The sequence below is a fragment of the Zea mays genome, chromosome 7 (assembly GCF_902167145.1).
Source record: "Zea mays cultivar B73 chromosome 7, Zm-B73-REFERENCE-NAM-5.0, whole genome shotgun sequence".
Lineage (NCBI taxonomy): Eukaryota > Viridiplantae > Streptophyta > Magnoliopsida > Poales > Poaceae > Zea > Zea mays.
This window is the reverse complement of record NC_050102.1, coordinates 152643838-152666323: the sequence shown is the minus strand read 5'-3', so window position 1 is coordinate 152666323 and position 22486 is coordinate 152643838. Positions and strand designations below refer to the sequence as shown.

The following is a 22486-nucleotide window of genomic DNA, read 5'->3' as shown; positions in this document are numbered from 1 at the left end:
TGCTACGCTGTTCCACCCCCGACGACGTGGCGCCGACGTGCCACCGAGCTCGGCGCTAAGATCTATGGCGTCGAGCTTGGATGCAAAGCTCGTCTAGCTCAGTTGTAGAGTGCAAGACTCATAACTTTGAGTTTGTGGGTTCGAGCCCCACCGTGGGTGTTCAATATTTTTTGTCTTTGTCATTGATTTTTTTTTGTCGAGATTTTTTCGTTTATGCCACTGATTTGTCCGTCAAAAATTATTTCTCATCTAGATTTTTTTGCTTTTGCGAGTGATATTCAATACACATGTGCGGTAAAGTACAACGACGGGATGATTTTATAAAGTACTCCGTACTTCCATAGGGTGGGTTATTTATGTACATGGTCCTTGCGTTACGGAGTTTGAATAAACAAAAACAAAAAATATCTAGATGAATAAATAAACCAGTCACAAAAACAAAAAATCTAGATGAGAAATAAATCTGGACGGACAAATCAGCAACATAAACGAAAAATATGGACAACAAAAAAACAAAATTGTGACAAAGACAAAAAAACTATTGAACGCTCACCATGGGACTTGAACCTACAACCTCAAGGTTAAAAGCCTTGCACTCTACCGACTAAGCTAGATGAGTTTTGTCATACATATCAGAGCTCGGCGCTATAGATCTTGGCGCCGAGCTCGATGCCACGTCGACGCCACGTCGTCTAGGTTGTGCCAGCGCAACACGTACCTCGGTGCTATAGGCTATGGCGCCGAGATGTGTTACCTCGGCACCATAGGCTATGGCGCCGAGTAAAGGGTCCAAAAGTGACATTAAAATTTTTTAAGGTCTAAACGTGATTTTTTTCCGAGAAAGGAACAAAATACAAAAAGTTCGGGCATCCAAGCCGTGCCTAACTGAAAAAAGAAACAGCGGCCCTCTATCTACGCCAGTGAAATCGTCTGTTGCACCACCTTTTTCATTGTAATTCCAGTGTGAAGACTAGGGCTGGAAAATAAGCTTAAAGATCGAGAGCTCATTATTTCTTAGTGTTTGATGATGGATATATAACATTTCAAAGTTTAAATCACTCATAATATTGAATAATGATTATATATTTTATATTTATAATATTAATTTAGTATATAATGTAATGTTTTACCAGGACACGACTCGCGAGCCAGCGCACGAGCCAAGCTGGATCACCCACTAGCGGAGCTCGTTTCCATCCCTACAAAGCCTCAAATTATTGAGTACCACGAAATGAGCAAACTTGACCAATATATATTATCGAAATACAACGGGCAGATAATATTGATGGAAACATTAAAAAGGGTAAAGGATACAGTTTGGGCCCACATTCGTGGAAACTCAAGCACTCAATTGGGGGGGGGGGGGGGGGGGGAGAAAAAGGAGCACGGCCACGAGAGCCTGTTTCGTCCATGTAACCTTGACAAGAAAATATCTATGGGTTATCAGTGGAACTAATCAAACACACTTCACGTTCAGGTACAGTTGGGTATATAGCTGTTCCCAGCTTGATCCATCAGCCGTATGAACAAAGGCATCCTCCCATACTTGCAGTCTAGTGGTATATACAGAAACGCCTGCAGTCTGCCCCTTTGAAATTAGGGCATCGAAACCTCAACAGCGCACCTATTTACGACTTTCAAGACTGAATATAGGACGACTTCGTGTACAGTAGAGAGGCTCCGGACCAGAGTGCCTTGCAACATCTGAGACTTTGAAGCGTAGCCATCTGAGGAGCCAAGTTTTAGAAACATCAGGAAAATGTATTTAGATCTGAACCTTATTTCTCCATTTTAGTTCTGTTGATAAGTACACCATCAGCCCAAACTTCGATCCACCTGTAATCATGAATCGATAATGTAGTCAAGTCCATGTAATGTACTCTTTCTGGAACACATTGAACGTGAAATAGACGAGAGAAAAACCTTGAACCGTTTGCATCTACCAACAGGCTCTCCCCATGGCGCCATCCATTTCGGAAATGGCCAAAGAAGATACTCCCATCATTGGCATAAAATCTACCCTCACCATTAGCCTTGCCCTTCCAAAAATTTGCAAACCAGCGGTCACCGCTGTGAAAATAGTACCAGCCCTACATGGAAGGGGAGGGGGTCAGTAAATCAGTTTTTCCCCCCATCAAGCAGAGTAAATCACATTGAGTGTAAAGAGTGTTACATTGTCCAACTTGATAATACATGTTCAGAACTTGCAGCTTGAATACGCTAAGAGCATCTCCAAGGGTCTCTTTAATTTTTGCTCTATATTTAACTCTATATTTACTTTTCCATAAAGATTACACTTTATATGTAGCATCTAACTACAACAGACTATCTATCTAGTTTGGCTAATCAGAGACTCAGAGTAACTAGCCAAATTTGGCTAGTGAGGGAGTCAATTTGGAGAGTCGGATAGCTTAGCGAGTTAGATGGCTAGTTTGCTGGAGTCTGGAGAGTTATTTTGCTGTTAAGTAGCCAAAATTTGGCTTGACGAGCTATTTGGCTGGTCTCTTGAAGATGCTCTAAGATGCTTGGATATTTCATGGCTGGATAGGTTATAATCAAGAATTCAAGACAAATGGTCTTTATACAAAAGATGCCAAATAAAAAATCTCAAGAAATAGTTCTAAGCACATGGCAATCACGCTTAATAGGTATATAAATTAACTGTGAATCTGAAAGTAGTCTGCTAGTGTTTCCATTTCACAGCTGTGATGTGCAAGATGAAAGCAACTGTAACATACTGCCATACCTTTCCATGAATAAGGTCATCCCTCCACGTTCCATGGTATACATCACCGTTACTGTGAAATAGAGTCCCCAAACCAGATCTCTTACCATACCTCCAGAGTCCATCATAAAAGCTTCCGTCACTGAAGGTTAGACGTCCCTGTAATGATTAACAAGGTAAGACTGTTGGATTTGTCAGATAACTTGGATAGAATGTGTGATCCGACTTCACCTTTCCTTCAGGGACACCTTCTTGACATCTACCTCTATAAGTTCCCCCTACATAATGTATTTCAACTATGGGGCTCCATGTCTTTTCTGGTTCTCTTTCTGCATCCTACAAGGAAAATGATGGATTACAGATGCTAAGGCCCATAGAACATGCAGATTCATAACAAAGACACACAATTTTTTTTCCAAATTCTGGCTGATATGAGATGTTTTTTCCTCCAGAAAAGTAGAAACATAAAAACAGCACTAATGACAAAGATAAATATTGAGCTAATTGTGTTTGCATTGACATCATGTGAGGATTTTTATCACACCAGGAAAAAGGAGTTAACATAAGACACCTTGATAAATATCTAAGCAGTACATAAACACCCTAGATGCACAAATGTAACTGAATGGAAAGCGCACTACAAGAAAAGGGAGCAACTGAGCTAGCTAAGTGCATGGAACGGATGAGGGAGGCTGCAAAACATTATGAGTAGCTCCAGAGGAAACTATGAGGATGATATTGGCGCACAGTTATCCATTTTTGGATTAGTAAACTGTGCCTTCTTCGTCAACCTATATGGAACCTAATATGTTGCACTTCTCTAAATTGATTTGATATGGGCAAGCTAACTATTTCCCCTTTGTGTCCAAACAAGGAATGAAGCTTATAACAAACTGTGTTAGCATGGCATTCAAGATAAGTATGCAGGAGAGAGAAACTAACAAGCATCAGGGCAGCCCGGCTGGATAATGAGTTTGAACCACGCTTTCGAGGCCTATCCATTCTATTCCTCAGAAATGTGATCGCAGAACTACATACGTCCATTACTTTCTCCAAACGAACATCAGAAAAAGATAATCCAAAGGCAGCATGTCCACTAGCAACAGTTGTGTCAGCACCAAGAGTTTCAGTCTGCATATCTGGAGAATGATCAGACTGAACTTTGCTAAGTTTTACACCAACAGGAAGAGCGACAGCATCAAGCTCATCATTTTTACTGCTTCCACTTGCCATCACACGCTGCTTAGCCCACGATTGTGCAATATCAAAACCAGGGGAGTTGCTCAAGAAGCGATGTTCCTGCTGTGAAACTAAATGCCCTGTCAATGAAACTTAAGTTAGAAAAGCACAAGCAAACAAAATAAAGGACGTGGTGCACACAAACAATTTTACCGTTGTCATCATCTTTGTTCATTTCTCCAGTAACTGCCAGATCACCTTCCAGAGATTCTGGCTTTATTCTCTGATTCCTAAGACAGAATTGCAGTGCACATGCTTGGTCATAACAATAGTTATTTTTTTTTAAAAAAAAGGAACTAGCTTTCCTGGGACAAAAGGAAAGAAGCCAAGTCTGTAAGTTACCTCACAGATTCCAAATCCTCAAATTCTTCAGGAAATGATTTGGAAACAGTAGCATCAGATGACCGATTAGAAACTCGCGAGAATTCGTCTTGTTCTACAGAATTAAATCTGTTGTCAGGCAGTCGATTAAAGGAATGCTTCGACCTAATTTGTTTCTGCTCAGGGGTATCTCCTCCCATAAGAGAAGATATAAAAGGAAAATGCAAGGCCAAACTTGAAAGGAATCCCTCTTGTACTGTGGAAACACTTCCGTCATAGTGGTTTCTGTAAAAAAAAATTGCAGCACAAAATCAACCACTAATATCAGCAATTGTCACCGATGGGTGAGTAGAGAAAAACTACATAAGTTAATTTTAAAACAAAACAGTATATCTGACCTAGCACAAATTCAAGTTGAGTAAAATGTAGTATCTTTTGCACAACTATTTTTTTAGACTACATACTGCTAGACTACAGTCTATAGCACATTAGCACTGTTCTAAAGGCGTCGCCTAGGCGTCCAGGCGGTGGTCCAACGCCTAGGCGCCTTGCTCGTCTACCTCGCCTAGGCGTCCAGGCGGCAGTCCAACGTCTTGTCTCGCCATACCGCTTTAAAACCCATGGTCTATAGTGATATTTATTAACACCATAATCACATAGAAAAGCTGAAAATCCGTAACAACATGAGACAACATCAGGAAGAATGAGAGTAACACTATTTTTGCACATATCTGTTTAAATATAGAAAGTAACAACTTATGAAAAAAGTAATCAATTAATGTTTCTTTCAAATATACCCTTATCAAGAAAAGAATGAGAAATTGAAGGTCTTTCTCCAATAAAATGGCAGGACAATCTTTTAACCATGAAAAGTGGAAAAAGCATCAGATACCACAACTATAAAGACTTCACTAACGGTGATAAAGATTGCACCATACACCATAGTAGTTATGTGAACTGTGAGAAAGTATATAACACTACCCAGCAAAATAGATGAGTCTCAAAGCAAGAATGTGAAAGAAATGGGAAGGGAATAGCTGAATATACTACCATGTCATACAAGGGGTAAGAAACTCATCCTCATGTCTGCTCAAAGTGTTTTACTAAAAAACATGCTGATGTACATTTATCTCAAGATCACATGATCAGTTTGTTATTCATATATCAATAAGATAATCAACACATGCAATACAACTCAAAGATTTAGCCCTTTTTAATTATCCTTATCTTAGATGATTTACTTAACAAAATGCGAGATGATATAAAACATACATTAAAGTCGTGGACTAAATTCACTAACCAAGCCACGGATTCGACATGTAATTGGACCGTTTTCTATCTATTAGCGAAATGACACGCAGTCGTTTTTTTTTTTGCATTTTAGCCTTTTTTCAAAAAAAAATCACATTTAATCCCTGGATGATTTAATAGCGTTTTTGAACCCTCTTGCTCAGCGCCATAGCACATAGTGCCGAGGTAACACTGCTTGGCGCCACAGGCCATGGCGCCAAGGTCTCATCCTCCCTGGCATCTGAGGACTTCGCTGGCGCGGCCGAGATCTTGGCGCCATGGCCTGTGGCGCCGAGCAGTGTTAACTCGGCGCCATATGCTATGGCGCTGAGCAAGAGGGTCCAAAAACGGGAATACTTCGTCCAGGGCCCGAAACATGATTTTTTTATAGAAAAAATGGCTAAATTGAAAAAAAAAATCGGGCTCTCCTACCTGTTCGAGAAAAAAGTCGTGGAGTATGATTAAGGAATGATAAATGAAAAGGTTCATTAAAAACCAGGCTGATCATTTGAGTTTTCTGTATCAGCTGCTATGCGATAACTTACCGGATAGTTAGAAGAGAAACTACTATCAGTTTTGGCTCTAAATCAGATTCAGAATTTCTAGAAAATATAATATCTTTGGTGAACCCAGTAACTCGACGGAAGATGTGCAGAATAGAGATCAAGTCACTTTCAGACAACACCCGAGCAGTTGTAAGGGAGAGGAAAACCACATTGTTCAAGTCCTACACAAAAATAATATGTAAACAAATCAGTGCAGTCAAAATATAAGCGAGCAGCACAAATATTTCATGGCTACAAATTTCCGCAGATATACAAGTTGCATTGATGCATATGTATAGCAGATTTTGGCCTTTTTGCACAGGCACCGTTTAAGTCAAGATGCCAAAACATAAACAAAATTCCCTTTCCTTTTTAACATTTCGTATAGAATATAGAATAAAGTAATAAACACATCAAAAGTTACAAAAAAAGAAGACAATCAATTCCACCTTTATGCCACCACGAAGAAATGGACAGTGAAAGACAGCCTGCTTAATTGCTGACTGGATGTTATAACCAGCACCAAAGCCAACTCTAGCTTCCCCATAGCTTCTGAGTAGCTGTTAAGTTGTAGACTGTAAGAATCATTTAATAAAAGCTAATGTCAAGATGATGGAACTTAGTAGTAAGGAAATATCTTTATAACCTTGGCTACTTCCTCAGGACCAACTTCCTTAATTTGTGCATTAAGGGAACTCCAGAACATCTTATTATAACCCTGATATTTAGAGAAAAAATGGAATTAAAAAGTAGAGTGCATTATTTCATATCATAGCACAGCGTAGAAGGATTTAAAACTCACAGACATCATGATAGATATCATGCTAATAGTTGACAGGACAGCATTATTGGCACTTTCCAAAGCTTCGGCAAGAGTTTCCACTTCCGTCTCAAGCAATGAATCAGCTTCAATAACTGTGACAGTATAGATGAAACCGTAATTATTTAGACTACAAGCCACTGTTCTTGAATATGGCTAATTACAATAATATTGTGATGCTAGTATTGCATGGAGAAAAAACAGAACTACACGACAAGATTTCACAATAAATCAATACAATGACTATATGCCAATCATCATTCATCAATATCCACACCACCAAAGAGTTTAATATTACTCAAAGGACAAAACCCACTTAGCTTGTCATAACGAATAGTTTCACGTTCACCATCTCATTGTAAAACTTAAGTTTAGCATGTTAAGCAGCATCCATTTTCTTCTTATCACCATCTCAACCTTTGGTGGGACATGTGTGTGCACACCAGGGCCTATACAAACTTATGATCTAGGAACCGGGACTCGGGAGCATAATGCACAACTAGTGAAATATCAGTCCTATTATAGGTCAATTATGAAGGAAGCGGTGTAAATCCCAGATAGGAAACAGTGAGAAAAGCTTCTATTAATCTTTTTACTCTCCCATGCCATTTTGCAAAACATTAATGCATTGTAAAAAGTAGGCTAGAAATGGGTTACCAATATGAAAGTTTGAGCATGTTTGAAGTTTGCCAATCAAATCAGCTGCCTGGAGAAGACACAAATTAATAGTAAATTATAAGAACTTATTCAAGTTTAATCAATCTGCACCCATAACCATAAAGTTCAATATTCACGGAAAAGAAGAAAATTTACTACAGAAGTTTTTTTACCTCTACTTGCCTTCTTTGTCCCTCAAAGCAGAAGGGCTTCAAAAATATTGATGCAGCCAGATTACCAGCAGATTTGACAACGCTAAGTAACTCCATTGCAGTAATATGATCAGCATCCTGTCCTGCACTAGAAACCTAAATTTAAAAGTCATAGCAAGATATGCGTCAGATCTCGGTGCCAGATGAGAAAAAACAATTGCAGCATGCGTTTCATTAGCATTATACAAAAGAGTGGTAAGGAATATAGCACAACATCTAAGCACACTCAATATCCTAAGGCCAAACAGTATGAGAGCAACATATGGTGTCAAAAAGAAAGATGAGAAGTTCACAAACAAGAATAACCGCAGGTGGGCAGGGATGAAGAAATAAGGGAGGTTCCAAGTCTCTGAACACTGCATCTGAAAAACAGAGAGATGTCAGTTTCATTCTATATATAGTAGATACAGAATGAAAACCACAAAAAATATATGCATGAAAAACATTGAATGAACTCAAGGAGTTGAGTTCATGACAGATGTAGTACCAGTTCCATGACCTTTTTGTATTAACTGAACTTTAGAATTATCCATCACATGTACTGTCCTGAAACAAAAGTCAGAGATGGTTCAGAGTTTTTAAAGAAGAAAACAAGAAGATGAATGCAAAAACAACTAAAAGTATAGCAAACAACACAATGTCATGTACGGCATCCCCTACTCCAGGCGACGTCGCGCCCGCGACATACGCAGGGCAGCCGAGCATGCAGCACAGGAGGCGGCTGCCCAAACCAATTAGCCGCTAGGATTAAGGCAATAAAAGATATCTAGCCTATTATTTAGGAAGGGATTACTCCTTTCTGTTAGAAGTTATCTAGCCTATTATTTAGGAGGAGATTACCCTTATCTGTTTCAGCCGTGGGCTATATATAGATGTAATCAGCACTTGAGAAGAAAAGAAAAACAATTATCCATCTCTCTCTCTATCTCCTCTCAAGCCCAGCCGCCGTAAGGGGCATAACCTTCGGTTCTGGAAGACACGGCAGGAGACTACGAACTCCGTAGTCGAGGGCCGCCTACCCTTGATCACTACGCCCTTGACATCTGGTATCAGCGATCCAGCCGATCCTCCACCTCCTCACCAGCCGCCGCCAGCCCTAGACCACCGCCCACCCCATCCTCGCCGACCTCTTCATCTGAATCTGCAACCAGCCCAGCAGCCACCATGTCTGAGCCGTCTCTCGCCGACGTGCTGGACATGCTCAAGACCATGACCTCGGAGATGCAGACCCTCAAGTCCGACATGGCAGCCATGAAGGACAGGACTGCGTCAGCGTCTGGCACCGCCGATGGCAACCAGACAGACAGGCCCCGCGATCACGACTTCTTCCCAAACCATAAGAAGTGGGACTTTCCCCGCTTCGACGGCACGATCGATCCAATGATCTTCCTCAACAAGTGCGAGGCTTACTTCCGCCAACATCGCACCATGGCAGAGGAGCGCGTGCGCATGGCGTCCTATCACCTGGACGAGGTCGCGCAGCTATGGTATATCCAGCTTCAGGACGATGAGGGCACCCCATCGTGGGGACATTTCAAAGATCTCCTGAGCCTCCGGTTCGGGCCCCCGCTCCGGTCTGCCCCGATGTTCGAGCTCGCCGACTGCCGACGCACCGGAACCGTGGAAGAGTACGCCAGCCGATTCCAGGCCCTTCTACCTCGCGCCGGTCGGCTGGAAGAGGCGCAGCGTGTCCAGCTCTTCACCGGGGGTCTTCTACCGCCGCTCAGCCACGCCGTCCGTCTCCACCATCCAGACACACTCGCGGCGGCCATAAGCTTGCTCGCCAAGTCGAGCTGATGGAGAGCGACCGGCCGGTACAGCAACCAACGCGGCCAGCACCGCGCGGTCCCCCGGGCCCCGCACAGCGGGCTGCCCTGCCGGCAACAGCGCCGCTCCTGGCGCTTCCTGCCCCTCCAGCAGCCGCTCAGCAGGGCCGCGACGATAGCAACCAGAGGCGTCTCACACCGGAGGAGATGGCAGAACGACGACGCCAAGGGTTGTGTTTCAATTGCAATGAGAAGTTCACCCGTGGCCACAACAGATTCTGCCGCCGCCTTTTCTTCCTCAATGGTGTGGAGATCGATGACGTCGCACGGGACGACAACGCGGCAGCGGAGGATCCCGGCGACAAGGAGGCGCCTGTGTTCGCCGTATGGGCCGCACCAGGGGCATCCACCGAGGAGTCGCCATGTTTCTCCCTTTCCGCTCTCGACGGGTTCCGCTTCATCGACACCCTCCAGATCGGCGTCACCATCGGCAGCGTCCGATTCTCCGCGCTCCTGGACTCGGGCTCCTCGCACAGCTTCATCTCGGAGTCCGCAGCACGCCGCACGGGGCTCCCTATCTCCGCCCGGCCACGCATGACGGCGACGGTGGCCAACGGCGAGCGAATCACCTGCCCAGGTGTTTTGCACCACGTCACGTTCTCCGTCCAGGGCGACGTGTTCAGCACCGATCTCTTCGTCATGCCGCTGGCTGGGTATGATGTCGTTCTGGGCGCCCAGTGGCTCGGCACGCTCGGGCCGGTAACGTGGGATTTCAAGCGCCGCACCATGTCCTTCATAATGCAGGGGCGCCCGATCTGCTGGCCGTGCGCCCAGGGCGCCATCGCGGCGGCCATATGCTCCACCACGGCCTCCGCGTCCCTCCTCGACGAGCTACTGCACTCCTTCGACCCCGTATTCGCCGAGCCTCAAGGGCTGCCTCCACCGCGCTCTCGCGACCACCGCATCACCCTCCAACCAGGCGCCTAGGCCGTCGCCGTGCGGCCGTACCGCTACCCAGCGACTCACAAGGACGAGCTGGAACGCCAGTGCACAACGATGCTCTCCCAGGGGCTCATCCGCCGGAGTTCCTCGGCGTTCTCTTCACCCGTTCTATTGGTCAAGAAGCCTGAGGGCTCGTGGCGGTTCTGCGTCGACTACCGCGCCCTGAACGCCATCACCGTCAAGGACGCCTTTCCCATTCCAGTCGTCGACGAGCTGCTCGACGAGCTCCACGGCGCCAAGTTCTTCTCCAAGCTGGACCTCCGCTCGGGCTATCATCAAGACCGCATGCGTCCCGACGACATCGCCAAAACGGCGTTCCGCACGCACGATGGGCTATATGAGTTCCTCGTCATGCCGTTCGGCCTGTGCAACGCTCCGGCGACATTCCAAGCACTCATGAACGACGTTCTGCGTCCCTTCCTCCGCCGGTTCGTACTGGTGTTTTTTGACGACATTTTGATCTACAGCTGCTCTTGGGCCGACCATCTCCGACACCTCCGAGCCGTGCTCACCGTGCTGCAACAACACCAGCTGTTCGTCAAGCGCTCCAAGTGTATGTTTGGGGTGTCGTCCATCGCCTACCTCGGCCACGTCATCTCTGATACCGGCGTCGCCATGGATCCCGCCAAGGTGCGGGCGGTGGCCGACTGGCCCCAACCGCGTTCCGCCCGCGCGGTCCGCGGGTTCTTGGGCCTTGCGGGCTATTACCGCAAGTTCGTCCACGACTACGGCGCCATCGCAGCACCCCTAACAGCGCTCCTGAAAAAGGAGGGGTTCTCCTGGACTGAGGACGCGGCGACGGCATTCACAGCCCTCAAGACCGCGGTCACCTCGGCCCCGGTCTTGGCGCTTCCGGATTTCACACGGCCTTTTGTTGTCGAGTGTGACGCCTCTACGCACGGATTCGGGGCGGTGCTGCTCCAAGACAAGCACCCCATAGCTTTCTTCAGCCGCCCCGTCGCGCCACGACATCGCTCCCTCGCTGCATATGAGCGAGAACTCATCGGGCTCGTGCACGCCATACGCCACTGGCGCCCATACCTGTGGGGACGGCGCTTCACGGTCCGGACAGACCACTACAGCTTGAAGTTCCTCCTCGACCAACGCCTCGCGACAATTCCGCAACATCATTGGGTCGGGAAACTTCTCGGTTTCGACTTCGAGGTGGAATACAAGCCGGGCGCCCAGAACACCGTCGCGGACGCGCTGTCCCGTCGGGACACACCTGACGGCGTAGTGCTCACCATCTCGGGCCCGCGTTTCGACTACATCGAGCGGCTACGCCAGGCACACGCTCTCGACCCTGCCCTCGTCGCCATCCGGGATGAGCTGGCCGCGGGTACCCGTACAGCCCCGTGGGGCCTCGTCGACGGGTTGGTCACCTATGATGGCCGGCTGTACATCCCTTCCACCTCGCCACTCCTCCTGGAGATCGTGGCCGCGGTGCACGAGGACGGACATGAGGGCATGCAGCGCACTCTCCACCGACTCCGACGCGACTTCCACTTCCCCGACATGCGTCGCGTCGTCCAGGACTTCGTCCGCGCCTGCCCTACGTGCCAACGCTTCAAGACGGAGCATCTGCAGCCGGCTGGTCTTCTTCTTCCACTACCCGTGCCGACTGGAGTGTGGACTGACGTCGGGCTGGACTTCATCGAGGCTCTGCCCCGGGTCAAAGGAAAATCCGTCATCCTAACGGTGGTGGATCGCTTCAGCAAGTACTGCCATTTCATCCCTTTAGCTCACCCGTACTCTTCTGAGTCTGTGGCACAGGCGTTCTTCACCGTCATTGTACGCCTCCACGGGATGCCGCAATCCATGGTTTCCGATCGCGATCCGGTGTTCACCTCCACGTTCTGGAGGGAGCTGATGCGGCTCATGGGCGCCAAGTTACATATGACCACGGCATTCCATCCGCAATCCGATGGACAGTCAGAGGCTGCCAACCGCGTCATCGCCATGTACCTACGTTGTTTCTCCGGCGACCGGCCGCGGGACTGGTTGCGGTGGCTGCCTTGGGCAGAATATACATACAACACCGCGTACCAGTCTTCTCTACAGGAGACACCATTTCGGGTGGTATACGGCCGTGACCCGCCCACCATCAGATCATATGAAGCAGGGGACACGCGCGTGGCTGCTGTGGCCCAAACAATGGCCGAACGTGAAGAATTCTTGGCCGACGTCCGTCACCGCCTAGAGCAGGCCCAGGCGATCCAGAAGCGCTACTACGACAAAGCTCACCGCCACGTCTCCTATGCCGTTGGGGACTGGGTGCTCCTCCGACTCCGTCAGCGGCCGGTGGCTTCAATTTCTCAGGCGCCGAAGAGCAAGCTTCAGCCCCGCTTCTTTGGGCCGTACCGCGTCACCGAGCTCATCAATGAGGTGGCAGTACGTCTCGAGTTGCCTCCACGCGCCAAGCTTCATGATGTGTTCCATGTCGGCCTCCTCAAGAAATGGGTGGGCGAGCCTCCCGCGACACCACCACCGTTATCCGCTGTTCATCATGGAGCCATCAACCCTGAGCCGGAACGTGCTGTGCGCACTCGCGTCGCTCGCGGGGTTCGACAGGTGCTCATCCGCTGGAAGGGAGAACCCGCAGCATCCTCCACATGGGAAGACCTCGACGCCTTCTCCGCCAAGTACCCAGCGTTCCAGCTCGAGGACGAGCTGGGGGTCGAGGGGGGGAGAGATGTTGTTGTATTCCGTGGAAGTCTGTAGAATATAGGTTGAGGTCGTTCAGACTCACTGAACACACCTCCCCCTCTCTCTTTTATTGGCATTTTATGCATTTGGGTCCTTACAAAATCTTCTAATAACACACACACACATACACCAACACTCCCCCTCAAGATGGGTGATGAATGTCTATCATCCCCATCTTGCTACATGCTAATAGACACTCTTTAACACCTAATCCTTTCGTTAAACAATCAGCTACTTGTTCATTAGAGGGTACAGAAATTAGCTTAAGTGTCCCATCATCCAGACGTTCTTTAATAAAGAAGCGATCGATCTCCACATGCTTAGTTCGATCATGCTGAACAGGATTGTTAGCAATATTAATTGCTGACTTATTATCACACCGAAGCTTCAGAGTACCTTTCATAAGCTTTAATTCTGATAATAAATTCTTTTCCCACAACAATTCACTAAGGCATACCGACATAGCTCTGAATTCTGCTTCTGCAGTTGAGCGGGATACCACTGATTGTTTTTTGCTTCTCCATGATACAAGATTTCCTCCAACAAAAACACAGTAACCCGAAGTAGATCTCCTGTCATCCAGACAACTTGCCCAGTCTGCATCACAGTAACCTTCCACATCTAAATGACAATTTCTTTTGAACCACAGTCCCTTCCCCGGACAGCTCTTCAAATATCTCAAAATTCTATAGACTGCATCTAAATGTCCACTCCTTGGATCATGCATATACCTACTCACAACACTTACTGCGTAAGTTATATCTGGCCTTGTGTGGCATAAATAAATTAACCGTCCCACAAGCCTTTGATATCTTTCTTTGTCAATAGGATCTCCATTTTGTGCACATATTTTATGATTTTGCTCAATAGGACTAGAAGCTGGACGACATCCAAGCATACCTGTCTCATGTAGAAGATCTAATACATACTTGCGCTGTGAGAGGATAATTCCATTATGAGATCTTGCTATCTCAATGCCAAGAAAATAACGTAGTTGTCCTAGGTCTTTAACTTCAAATTCCTTGCTTAAATTTTTCTTTAGTTGGGAGATATTCAAAGGATCATTCCCTGTGATGATCATGTCATCCACATATACTGCCAGAATAGTGACACTGCCTCCAGAATGATAATAAAACACAGTGTGATCACTATTGCACTGTTTATATCCCATATTACACATAGCCCGTCGTAGTCGATCAAACCAAGCTCTAGGTGATTGTTTTAAACCATATAACGATTTTTTCAGCTTCAATACTTTTCCTTTGGTCTGATCAGTAGCAAATCCCGGTGGAACCTCCAAGTAGACTTCTTCTTGAAGATCCCCATGTAAAAAAGCATTCTTAACATCCAACTGATATAGCGGCCAATCATAATTAGCTGCACAAGAGATTAATGTTCTTACAGTACTCATTTTTGCAACCGGGGAAAATGTCTCATCATAGTCAATTCCATAGGTCTGACTATATCCTTTTGCAACTAATCTAGCTTTGTATCTTTCTATTTTTCCATCAGGATTTTGTTTCACTGTATATATCCATTTGCAACCAACTATTTTCTTACCCAATGGATAAGGCACAAGATCCCAAGTTTTGTTTTTTTCTAGAGCAGTTAGTTCTTCAAGCATGGCCTCTTTCCATTTTGGGTCCAATTTTGCTTCCCTCCAATCTTTTGGAATAGTCACAGATTGTAAGGATGCCAGAAAAACATTATATTCAGAAGATAGTGAGGTATAAGACACATAATTGCTTATGTCGTGATCAAATCCATACCTCTGAGGAGGGACTCCTGCACCAGTTCTTGGTTCCTTTCGTAACGCAATGGGCATATCATCTGATGGCAGGTCCTGAACCTCAATCTCTGGAGCTCGAGCTTCTTCAATTTCTTCCTGGCCACTTTCTTGTATAGGAGTTGATTGAGCCATGTCTTCTGTGTTTGTTCGAGTTCTGTACTTCCGTCTTGTATACACTTTTGAGATTACTCTGTCATGTATACTTTCTCCTCTAGAATTCTGGGCTTGAGGTAAAATTGATTCATCACTTACCTCTCTTCTTTCCTGAGGAATTGGACTGCTTATTACTCCTTCATGCTTTGTTTGTCCCTTGTCTACATCATCTTGTTCATTCTCATTCTCCCCCTCAGATGTAACTCCATCTCCACTAGGAGTATCAAGGGTAGCAAATAGATCACTCAGGTCTGATCTTTCTCCATAAAAAGGAATAGCTTCCCGAAAAGTGACATCTAAACTCACAAACATCCGTCGTTCAGATGGATTCCAACACCTATATCCTTTCTGCCCACAGGAGTACCCAACAAAGATACATTTAACAGCTCGAGGGTCTAACTTTCCCACTGAAGGTCTGTGATCTCTAACAAAACATGTACATCCAAAAACCTTTGGTGGGACAATGAATTCATTCTTTCCATAGAGCAATTCACATGGAGTTTTCATGCCAAGTATCCTTGATGGCATACGATTAATTAAATGAGTAGCAGTCATAACTGCCTCACTCCATAGAAACTTAGGCACATTCATTGTATACATAAGTGAGCGAGCCACCTCTAATAGATGTCGATTCTTCCTCTCAGCTACTCCATTCTGTGGGGGTGTATCAGGGCATGACGTCTGATGTAATATCCCTTCTTTAGAGAGAAAAGATCTAAATTCTGTGTTTACATACTCTGTTCCATTGTCACTTCTGATAATTTTCACATGAGTATTATACTGGTTCTTTACTAATGCACAGAAATCCTTAAAGCAGTCTAACACTTCATTTTTATGCTTCATAAGGTATAACCAGGTCATACGAGAATAACAATCAATAAAGGAAACAAAGTATTTCACCCCGCTCACTGAGACAATAGGGGATGTCCATACATCTGAATGAACAAGCATGAAGGGACTTTCACTTCGTAGTCCTCGAGTCACATAGGAGGTTCTAGTATGTTTCCCAAATTCACACGCATCACAGACTAATCTCTGTTTGTTCACCTTACTCATTTCATAAGGAAACATTCTACTCATAACATCAAAAGATATATGTCCCAGGCGACAGTGTAAGAGCATTACCTTTGCTTCTTCTTCACTGGCCACTGCAGATAGTGCACGACATACTACTTCATCAGTTCTTCTCTTATCAAGATACCAGAGTCCATTATGACGAACCCCAGTTCCAAGTCTTCTTCCAGTCTTCCTTTCCTGAATTATACAATTTTCACGATCAAGAAATATTTGACAGTCCAATTGATCAACCAAAGAACTTATTGAAACTAAATTGACTCCAAAGGAAGGAACATATAATACTGATGATAAGGTTATAGATGGTGTGCATTTTACTGTGCCAACTCCTCTGATGGGTTGGAATGTTCCATCAGCAGTTTGAACCGTTTTCTTATATGAACTTGGATATAACTTATATGATGCAAATTCACTTGACCTGCCAGTGACATGTTTAGATGCCCCAGAATCTAATATCCAGCTTGAATTGGATTTTCTCATGGAAATTAAAGCATGGTTTTTTATACCTGGGTCCAAATTATCAGTTGAAGTTGACACTGCACCTTGATCATCAGACGTTGAGTCATTCTTATTCTCCTTCAACTTTCTCAACTCTTTTAGTTCTGAAGCTGGAATTGTAATTAGATCTTCATCTCCCTCAGGTATAGCAACATTAGCTCTATAACCTCCGCTCCTTCCTCCACGGCTTCCACTTCCCCTCATAGCACGTCTATCACTGTTTCTTCCTCTCCCACGATAAGGCCTTCGTTGTTGAGGGCAATCTCGACTCAGATGACCTTGCTCACCACAATTATAGCATGTTCTAGTTTCTTGTATCCTTGTCATCACAAAAGCTGGAGGAGGTGGAGATGAAGTATCACCTTTTATCAGCTTCAGTCTAGTCTCTTCTTGTGCCATTGCAGCTATGGCTTCTTCGAGACTTGGAAGACTGGATTGATGAAACATACTAGCACGCCTTGCCTCAAAATCTGGATTCAAACCTCTCAAGAATTGAAGAACCCTTCTTTTTTCTATCCATTTCTTTATCCACACTACACATTCAGTGTGTGGTAGCTCAATAGGATCAAAATGATCCACATCAGCCCACAGCCGCTTCAAAGCTGCAACATAATCCATTAAGGAGAGGTCCCCCTGCTTCATAGTACTAATTCTGTTCTCAGTCTCAGCTAATAGCATCACATTACCAGCTCCTGAATACATTTTCGACAAGGCCTCCCATATTCCAGCTGCACTCGTGATAGTATCCACGGAGCCTGCTATGGTAGGAGATAAAGAGCTCAACAACCATGCAGCCACCAGAGAGTTTATAGCCTCCCATGTTTTCCAGTCATTGCTCGACTTGTCTTCTGGCTCAATTGATTCTCCAGTGACAAAACCTTCAAGTCTCTTTGCCTTCAGTAATAACATTGCTCTTCTTGACCACGGCAAGTAGTTTCTAATGCCTTCCAATTTAATGTCATTTGGCATTAGCTCAATTTTCTGGACAGGTTCCATATACGATACAATTTCCTTGCTTGAAGATGGAGTCTCATCTTTCTTCGCTGTAAGCAGTTCCACCAGCTTCCCAAGGACTTGTTCAATGCCTTGTTGTTCCCCCATTCTGCTCAATCAGCAGAAGCTCCAGTCACTTTCCTGCAGCTCCTCCGCTGCCTGTTCTTCTCCTCCTTTGCCTTGTGCCCAGACAGCAGCCAAACCTACAGAGCCGCCCCCTTTTTTTCCTTGCTGCACTCACCGCAGACCTCTCTCCGTTGGCCGCCTGCACGGACTTGGTCGTCTTCAGCGGCGCCGCTCGTCGCTAATCACCAGCACCCGCTACAGATCTTCCAACACGAGCAGATCCTGCGAACTAAAGACCCCGACTACTTCTTGCCGGTGTTCTTGCCGCCCTTGGCGCAGGCGCCTCCCGCGGCCTGCACCGCCTTCCTGGCAGCCTTCTCCTGCAGCGCCTTGGCGTCGTCCGTTCCGGTGTCCTCCGGCAGCCAGATCTCGCGCGCGGACGACCGCTGTGCAGCGCCGACGGAAGTGGAGGAGAAGGAGGCCGAGCAGGAGAAGCAGCTGCTACCGCACGCGCAGAAGGATGACGCACCCGCCGCCGCCGAGGAAGACGAAGCGGATTCGGAGGAGACCGAGCGCCGCTACAGTCCAGCCGGAGCACCACCTCAGCAGCTCCACGTGCACCGACTCGTCGCCACCACAATCGCCTCCGAGAACCTGGGCTCCGGTACCATGTTGTATTCCGTGGAAGTCTGTAGAATATAGGTTGAGGTCGTTCAGACTCACTGAACACACCTCCCCCTCTCTCTTTTATTGGCATTTTATGCATTTGGGTCCTTACAAAATCTTCTAATAACACACACACACATACACCAACAGATGTCATGTACGGCATCCCCTACTCCAGGCGACGTCGCGCCCGCGACATACGCAGGGCAGCCGAGCATGCAGCACAGGAGGCGGCTGCCCAAACCAATTAGCCGCTAGGATTAAGGCAATAAAAGATATCTAGCCTATTATTTAGGAAGGGATTACTCCTTTCTGTTAGAAGTTATCTAGCCTATTATTTAGGAGGAGATTACCCTTATCTGTTTCAGCCGTGGGCTATATATAGATGTAATCAGCACTTGAGAAGAAAAGAAAAACAATTATCCATCTCTCTCTCTATCTCCTCTCAAGCCCAGCCGCCGTAAGGGGCATAACCTTCGGTTCTGGAAGACACGGCAGGAGACTACGAACTCCGTAGTCGAGGGCCGCCTACCCTTGATCACTACGCCCTTGACACACAAGCACTTCATTTGGAAAAGAATCTTTTATGCAAAGCTTATACTCAACAAGGTAAGGGATCGGTCCTAGCAGATTAATCTTCTTATGTGTCAAAGGGGTAATCATAAGTTCATAACTATTTAATCAAAGAGGCATTAATACAGAGAAATTGCACAATACACTGAATTTGTTGCAAAAATAGATGGATCAACGTACTCTTTCAAGAATTCGTTACATTGACTTAGGAAATGCAAGTACATCAAGCCACAAGGTACAAGATGCAGTCCTTAACTAGATCACGAATTAAACATATTAGTATCGAAATATTTCATGCTTCTGTTTCAAACTATAGAGGTATTTACTACTTAGTACACTGGAGACAACTCTAACTCCTGCTGCAATCTGCACTCTGCAGAATTGTAAAGGAACCAATGTCCCATCACACAAAATAGTGTGTAAGAATGTACTAGAAAATGGATCATGGGCTAGTTCACTAAGACATTTTCTTGTAATTTCAGTGATTCCATCAAAGAAAAAAGGTTACCATATGCTGCAGGAAGCTTCTTTGTACTATGACTACAAAAAATAACAAATTACTCCCTCCATTCTCTTTTATAAGGCACAACTTAACATGACACGGTCTTCCAAATTAACTTTGACCATCTGTTTATTTTATTTTATATTATTTATACCTATACACTTATGATAATTGGATATTAGAATTAATGACAAATCTAACCATATCAAGTTTGTGTTATAATAATTAAAAAATATTAATCGAATTATTGGTCAAAGATTTTGAAGTTTGAACCTTGATATGTGTGTGCGCCTTATAAAAGAGTGGAGGTAGTAAATCTCATAAACAACTCCCTGCTCTCCCCAAATATTAATCTGGTTAGCAGATATTCTTCAAATTCATAATGCAAATAACTTGCATGTTATATTCTTCAAATTCACAATGCAAATAACTTGCATGTTAGGTTAATATTTGGTTATGCACACAATATAATTGAAGTAATGATTATAGCAACAAGAAACTGATGGTGAGCAAAAACCACAACCGAGTAATATTATGCCACTCTGTTTAGCCGAAAACACAACGGGAAGGTAAATGGCAACTACACATTTCCAAAAAAAAAAATGTAGCATCATGGAGAAACACACATTAGTGATTCCACGTTAAATTTCACCGGTAGAAATCAAAGTCAGACACTTAAATTAGGGAAAATTAGCTTCGGCAGTTGATCGATTCGCCAGATGGGGTTCCAATTCTACAAATCACGAGTCCCCTGAACAACACTGAGCACGCCAAGGTGGTCTGAAGGTCAAAAAGGAGGTCCATGTCGCGTACACCACAAGACAGTGCAGTGTTCGAGTTAGAAATTCGATGTCGGTTCCGTACCAGAAGCGGATGGGGGTGGAGGACAGCGTGCGTGAGCCCAGGCAGAAGTCGATGACGGCGTCCTTCCGGCTGCCTACGCCGACCACCTCTACGGACTCCGTCGCCCGCGAAGCACCCTCCGCCGCCTCCACTGCTGCGCGAACTCCGGGGGCACGTCGCCGGCTGCAGCTGCTGCGGCCCCATAAGGACATGCGGGGGTACAGGACGGGCGACGGGAGCGGGATGGCCCGGACGGGAGCCGCCATTGGCGACGAGGATGTGTGAGCAGAGCACTGAGCAGCACAGGCAGTGAACGAGACTTAACTGGGAGGGAGAAGCCGCGGTTTAACGGAATCTTGCAGTCAGCTACTGCCGCCGCCCGCCGGTGGCCGAGAGGTGCAGCCTGCAGGCGAAGGGCGACTTGGAGCTGTGTTGGGCCGACATGAGAGTCCAATGAAGAGCCCAGGCCATACTTCCCAGATATTTCAATTTAGGCCACGTATACTCTCTTGAATAAGTTCGGTGATAAATAAGACCAGTTCAAAAATATTTTTATCAATCAGTATATTCAGATAGCATAATATAAAGATAGATATTTATAAAACTGTTGTGCAATCAAGTTTTTCGTACAATCAACATACAATAAAATTAAAAAATTCATGAAAAAATCTCAAATATATATATATATATATATATATATATAGATATATTTCGTTATACATTATATGAATGTATCAAATTTAAGTTCTACTTCATCATATATTAAGAGCCAGAAAAATATATTAAATTTAAAAAAAAATTAAAAACAATAAAAAAATTTAATATCTCTTAACATAGAATAATAGAACTTAAATTTTTGATACATTGGTAGTGTATATAATAAAGTGTGTATATATTTTTTAAGAATTTATGAATTTTGATAATTTAGTTGTACAATAATTGCATGTGAAAACTTGGACACGCAATTTCTCCCCTCTTATATGGAGTCTAAAATATAACTCATTTTCACCATAGCTTTTATGGATCATGTTATCAGTCAATTAGGTCGACACTTGTATAGTCACAAATCTGACTTATTAGTTTATCTTGTTTATTTATTCCCTGCAACATTGATGGATGGGCATCCGATTCTGGGCCGAATAGAAGTCAACTTCAGGCTAAACAGAATTCACATCATCAAACTGCTAATTACTACTATGTAAAGGTACTTTTCCCTTACACAAGTTATGGCTTCCTTTCCTCCGGTGGAGCGCTCGACAGAGTCCATTACCCTAAATGTGTTCGATGAGATAAACATGAGTAGTGCGAGTTGGCGACGTCTCCATGGCGTCCGCGTCTGGAACGGAGAAAGAGGAGAAGGTGACCACATGAGCAGTTTAGAACCTTGAACCTTCCATTAAGGGGCCTTAAAGAGTTTGAACATGGTCAAAGAGAAGGAAGACCTTGATCTCTTAGGGTAATTGGATGAGTTAATCAAGGAGGTGAGTTAGATGTGTTTGTCTAAGGTTTACGTCACCAAACCCTATAGTCATGTGGTGTTGTTCAACATTGTGCACTTTGAATGGGCGACAAAAAAGGAGGTCACTTTCAAGGTGCTAGAATTAGACCTATTTAAGGCGCAATTCCACTATCTTAGAGATCGGAATCGAGTGATGGAGGGTGAACCTTGGTTGTTCAGGGGTGCATCGATTGTTCGCATCAAGTATGACGGTGTCGGCGTTTCGACCTCGGGGGGTCCCTGGACCGACGAGTAAAATTGTCGCTGCGTGTCCCAGCCCAGATGGGTTGGCGCGAGATGGAACACAAGGGGGAAAACTGTGGCTCGTGTTATCTTGCTCCAGGGGGATGCGCTTGCAGTAGGGGTTACAAGCGTTCGCGAGGGAGAGAGAGAGTGTGCGAGCCTGTTCGTCAGTCCATCCTCCCGCGCGACCTCTCTCATGGAGGCCCTGGACCTTTCTTTTATAGGTGCAAGGAGAGGGTCCAGGTGTACAATGGGGGTGTAGCTATGCGCTAACGTGTCCGGCAAAGAGGTGCCAGAGCCCTGTG

General features: G+C 45.3%; 1 protein-coding gene across 4 annotated transcripts; it reads right to left on the bottom strand.

Annotated features, from left to right (window-relative positions):
* Nucleotides 1-1232: 1232 nt before the first annotated feature.
* LOC103643007 (protein ACCUMULATION AND REPLICATION OF CHLOROPLASTS 3) lies at nt 1233-20911 on the bottom strand. 4 transcript variants are annotated; one of them, XM_035961061.1, is made up of 17 exons: nt 20766-20865; nt 20462-20623; nt 8297-8355; nt 8107-8171; nt 7771-7905; nt 7598-7646; nt 6923-7035; nt 6767-6838; nt 6570-6680; nt 6121-6302; nt 4307-4570; nt 4118-4194; nt 3668-4044; nt 2957-3061; nt 2747-2884; nt 1924-2090; nt 1254-1836 (listed from the first exon to the last, which is right to left on the bottom strand). In XM_035961061.1, the coding sequence occupies exons 3-17, from the start codon at nt 8340-8342 to the stop codon at nt 1779-1781; spliced, it is 1959 nt and encodes a 652-aa protein (XP_035816954.1). In that variant the 5' UTR covers nt 8343-8355; nt 20462-20623; nt 20766-20865; the 3' UTR covers nt 1254-1778. The 4 variants fall into 4 exon arrangements, with proteins under 4 accessions (XP_020397008.1, XP_035816954.1, XP_020397009.1 ...); XM_020541419.2 differs by having other exon boundaries at nt 1233-1836; nt 20462-20911; XM_020541420.2 differs by having other exon boundaries at nt 8309-8355; nt 20462-20899.
* Between the last annotated feature and the right edge of the window lie 1575 nt (nt 20912-22486).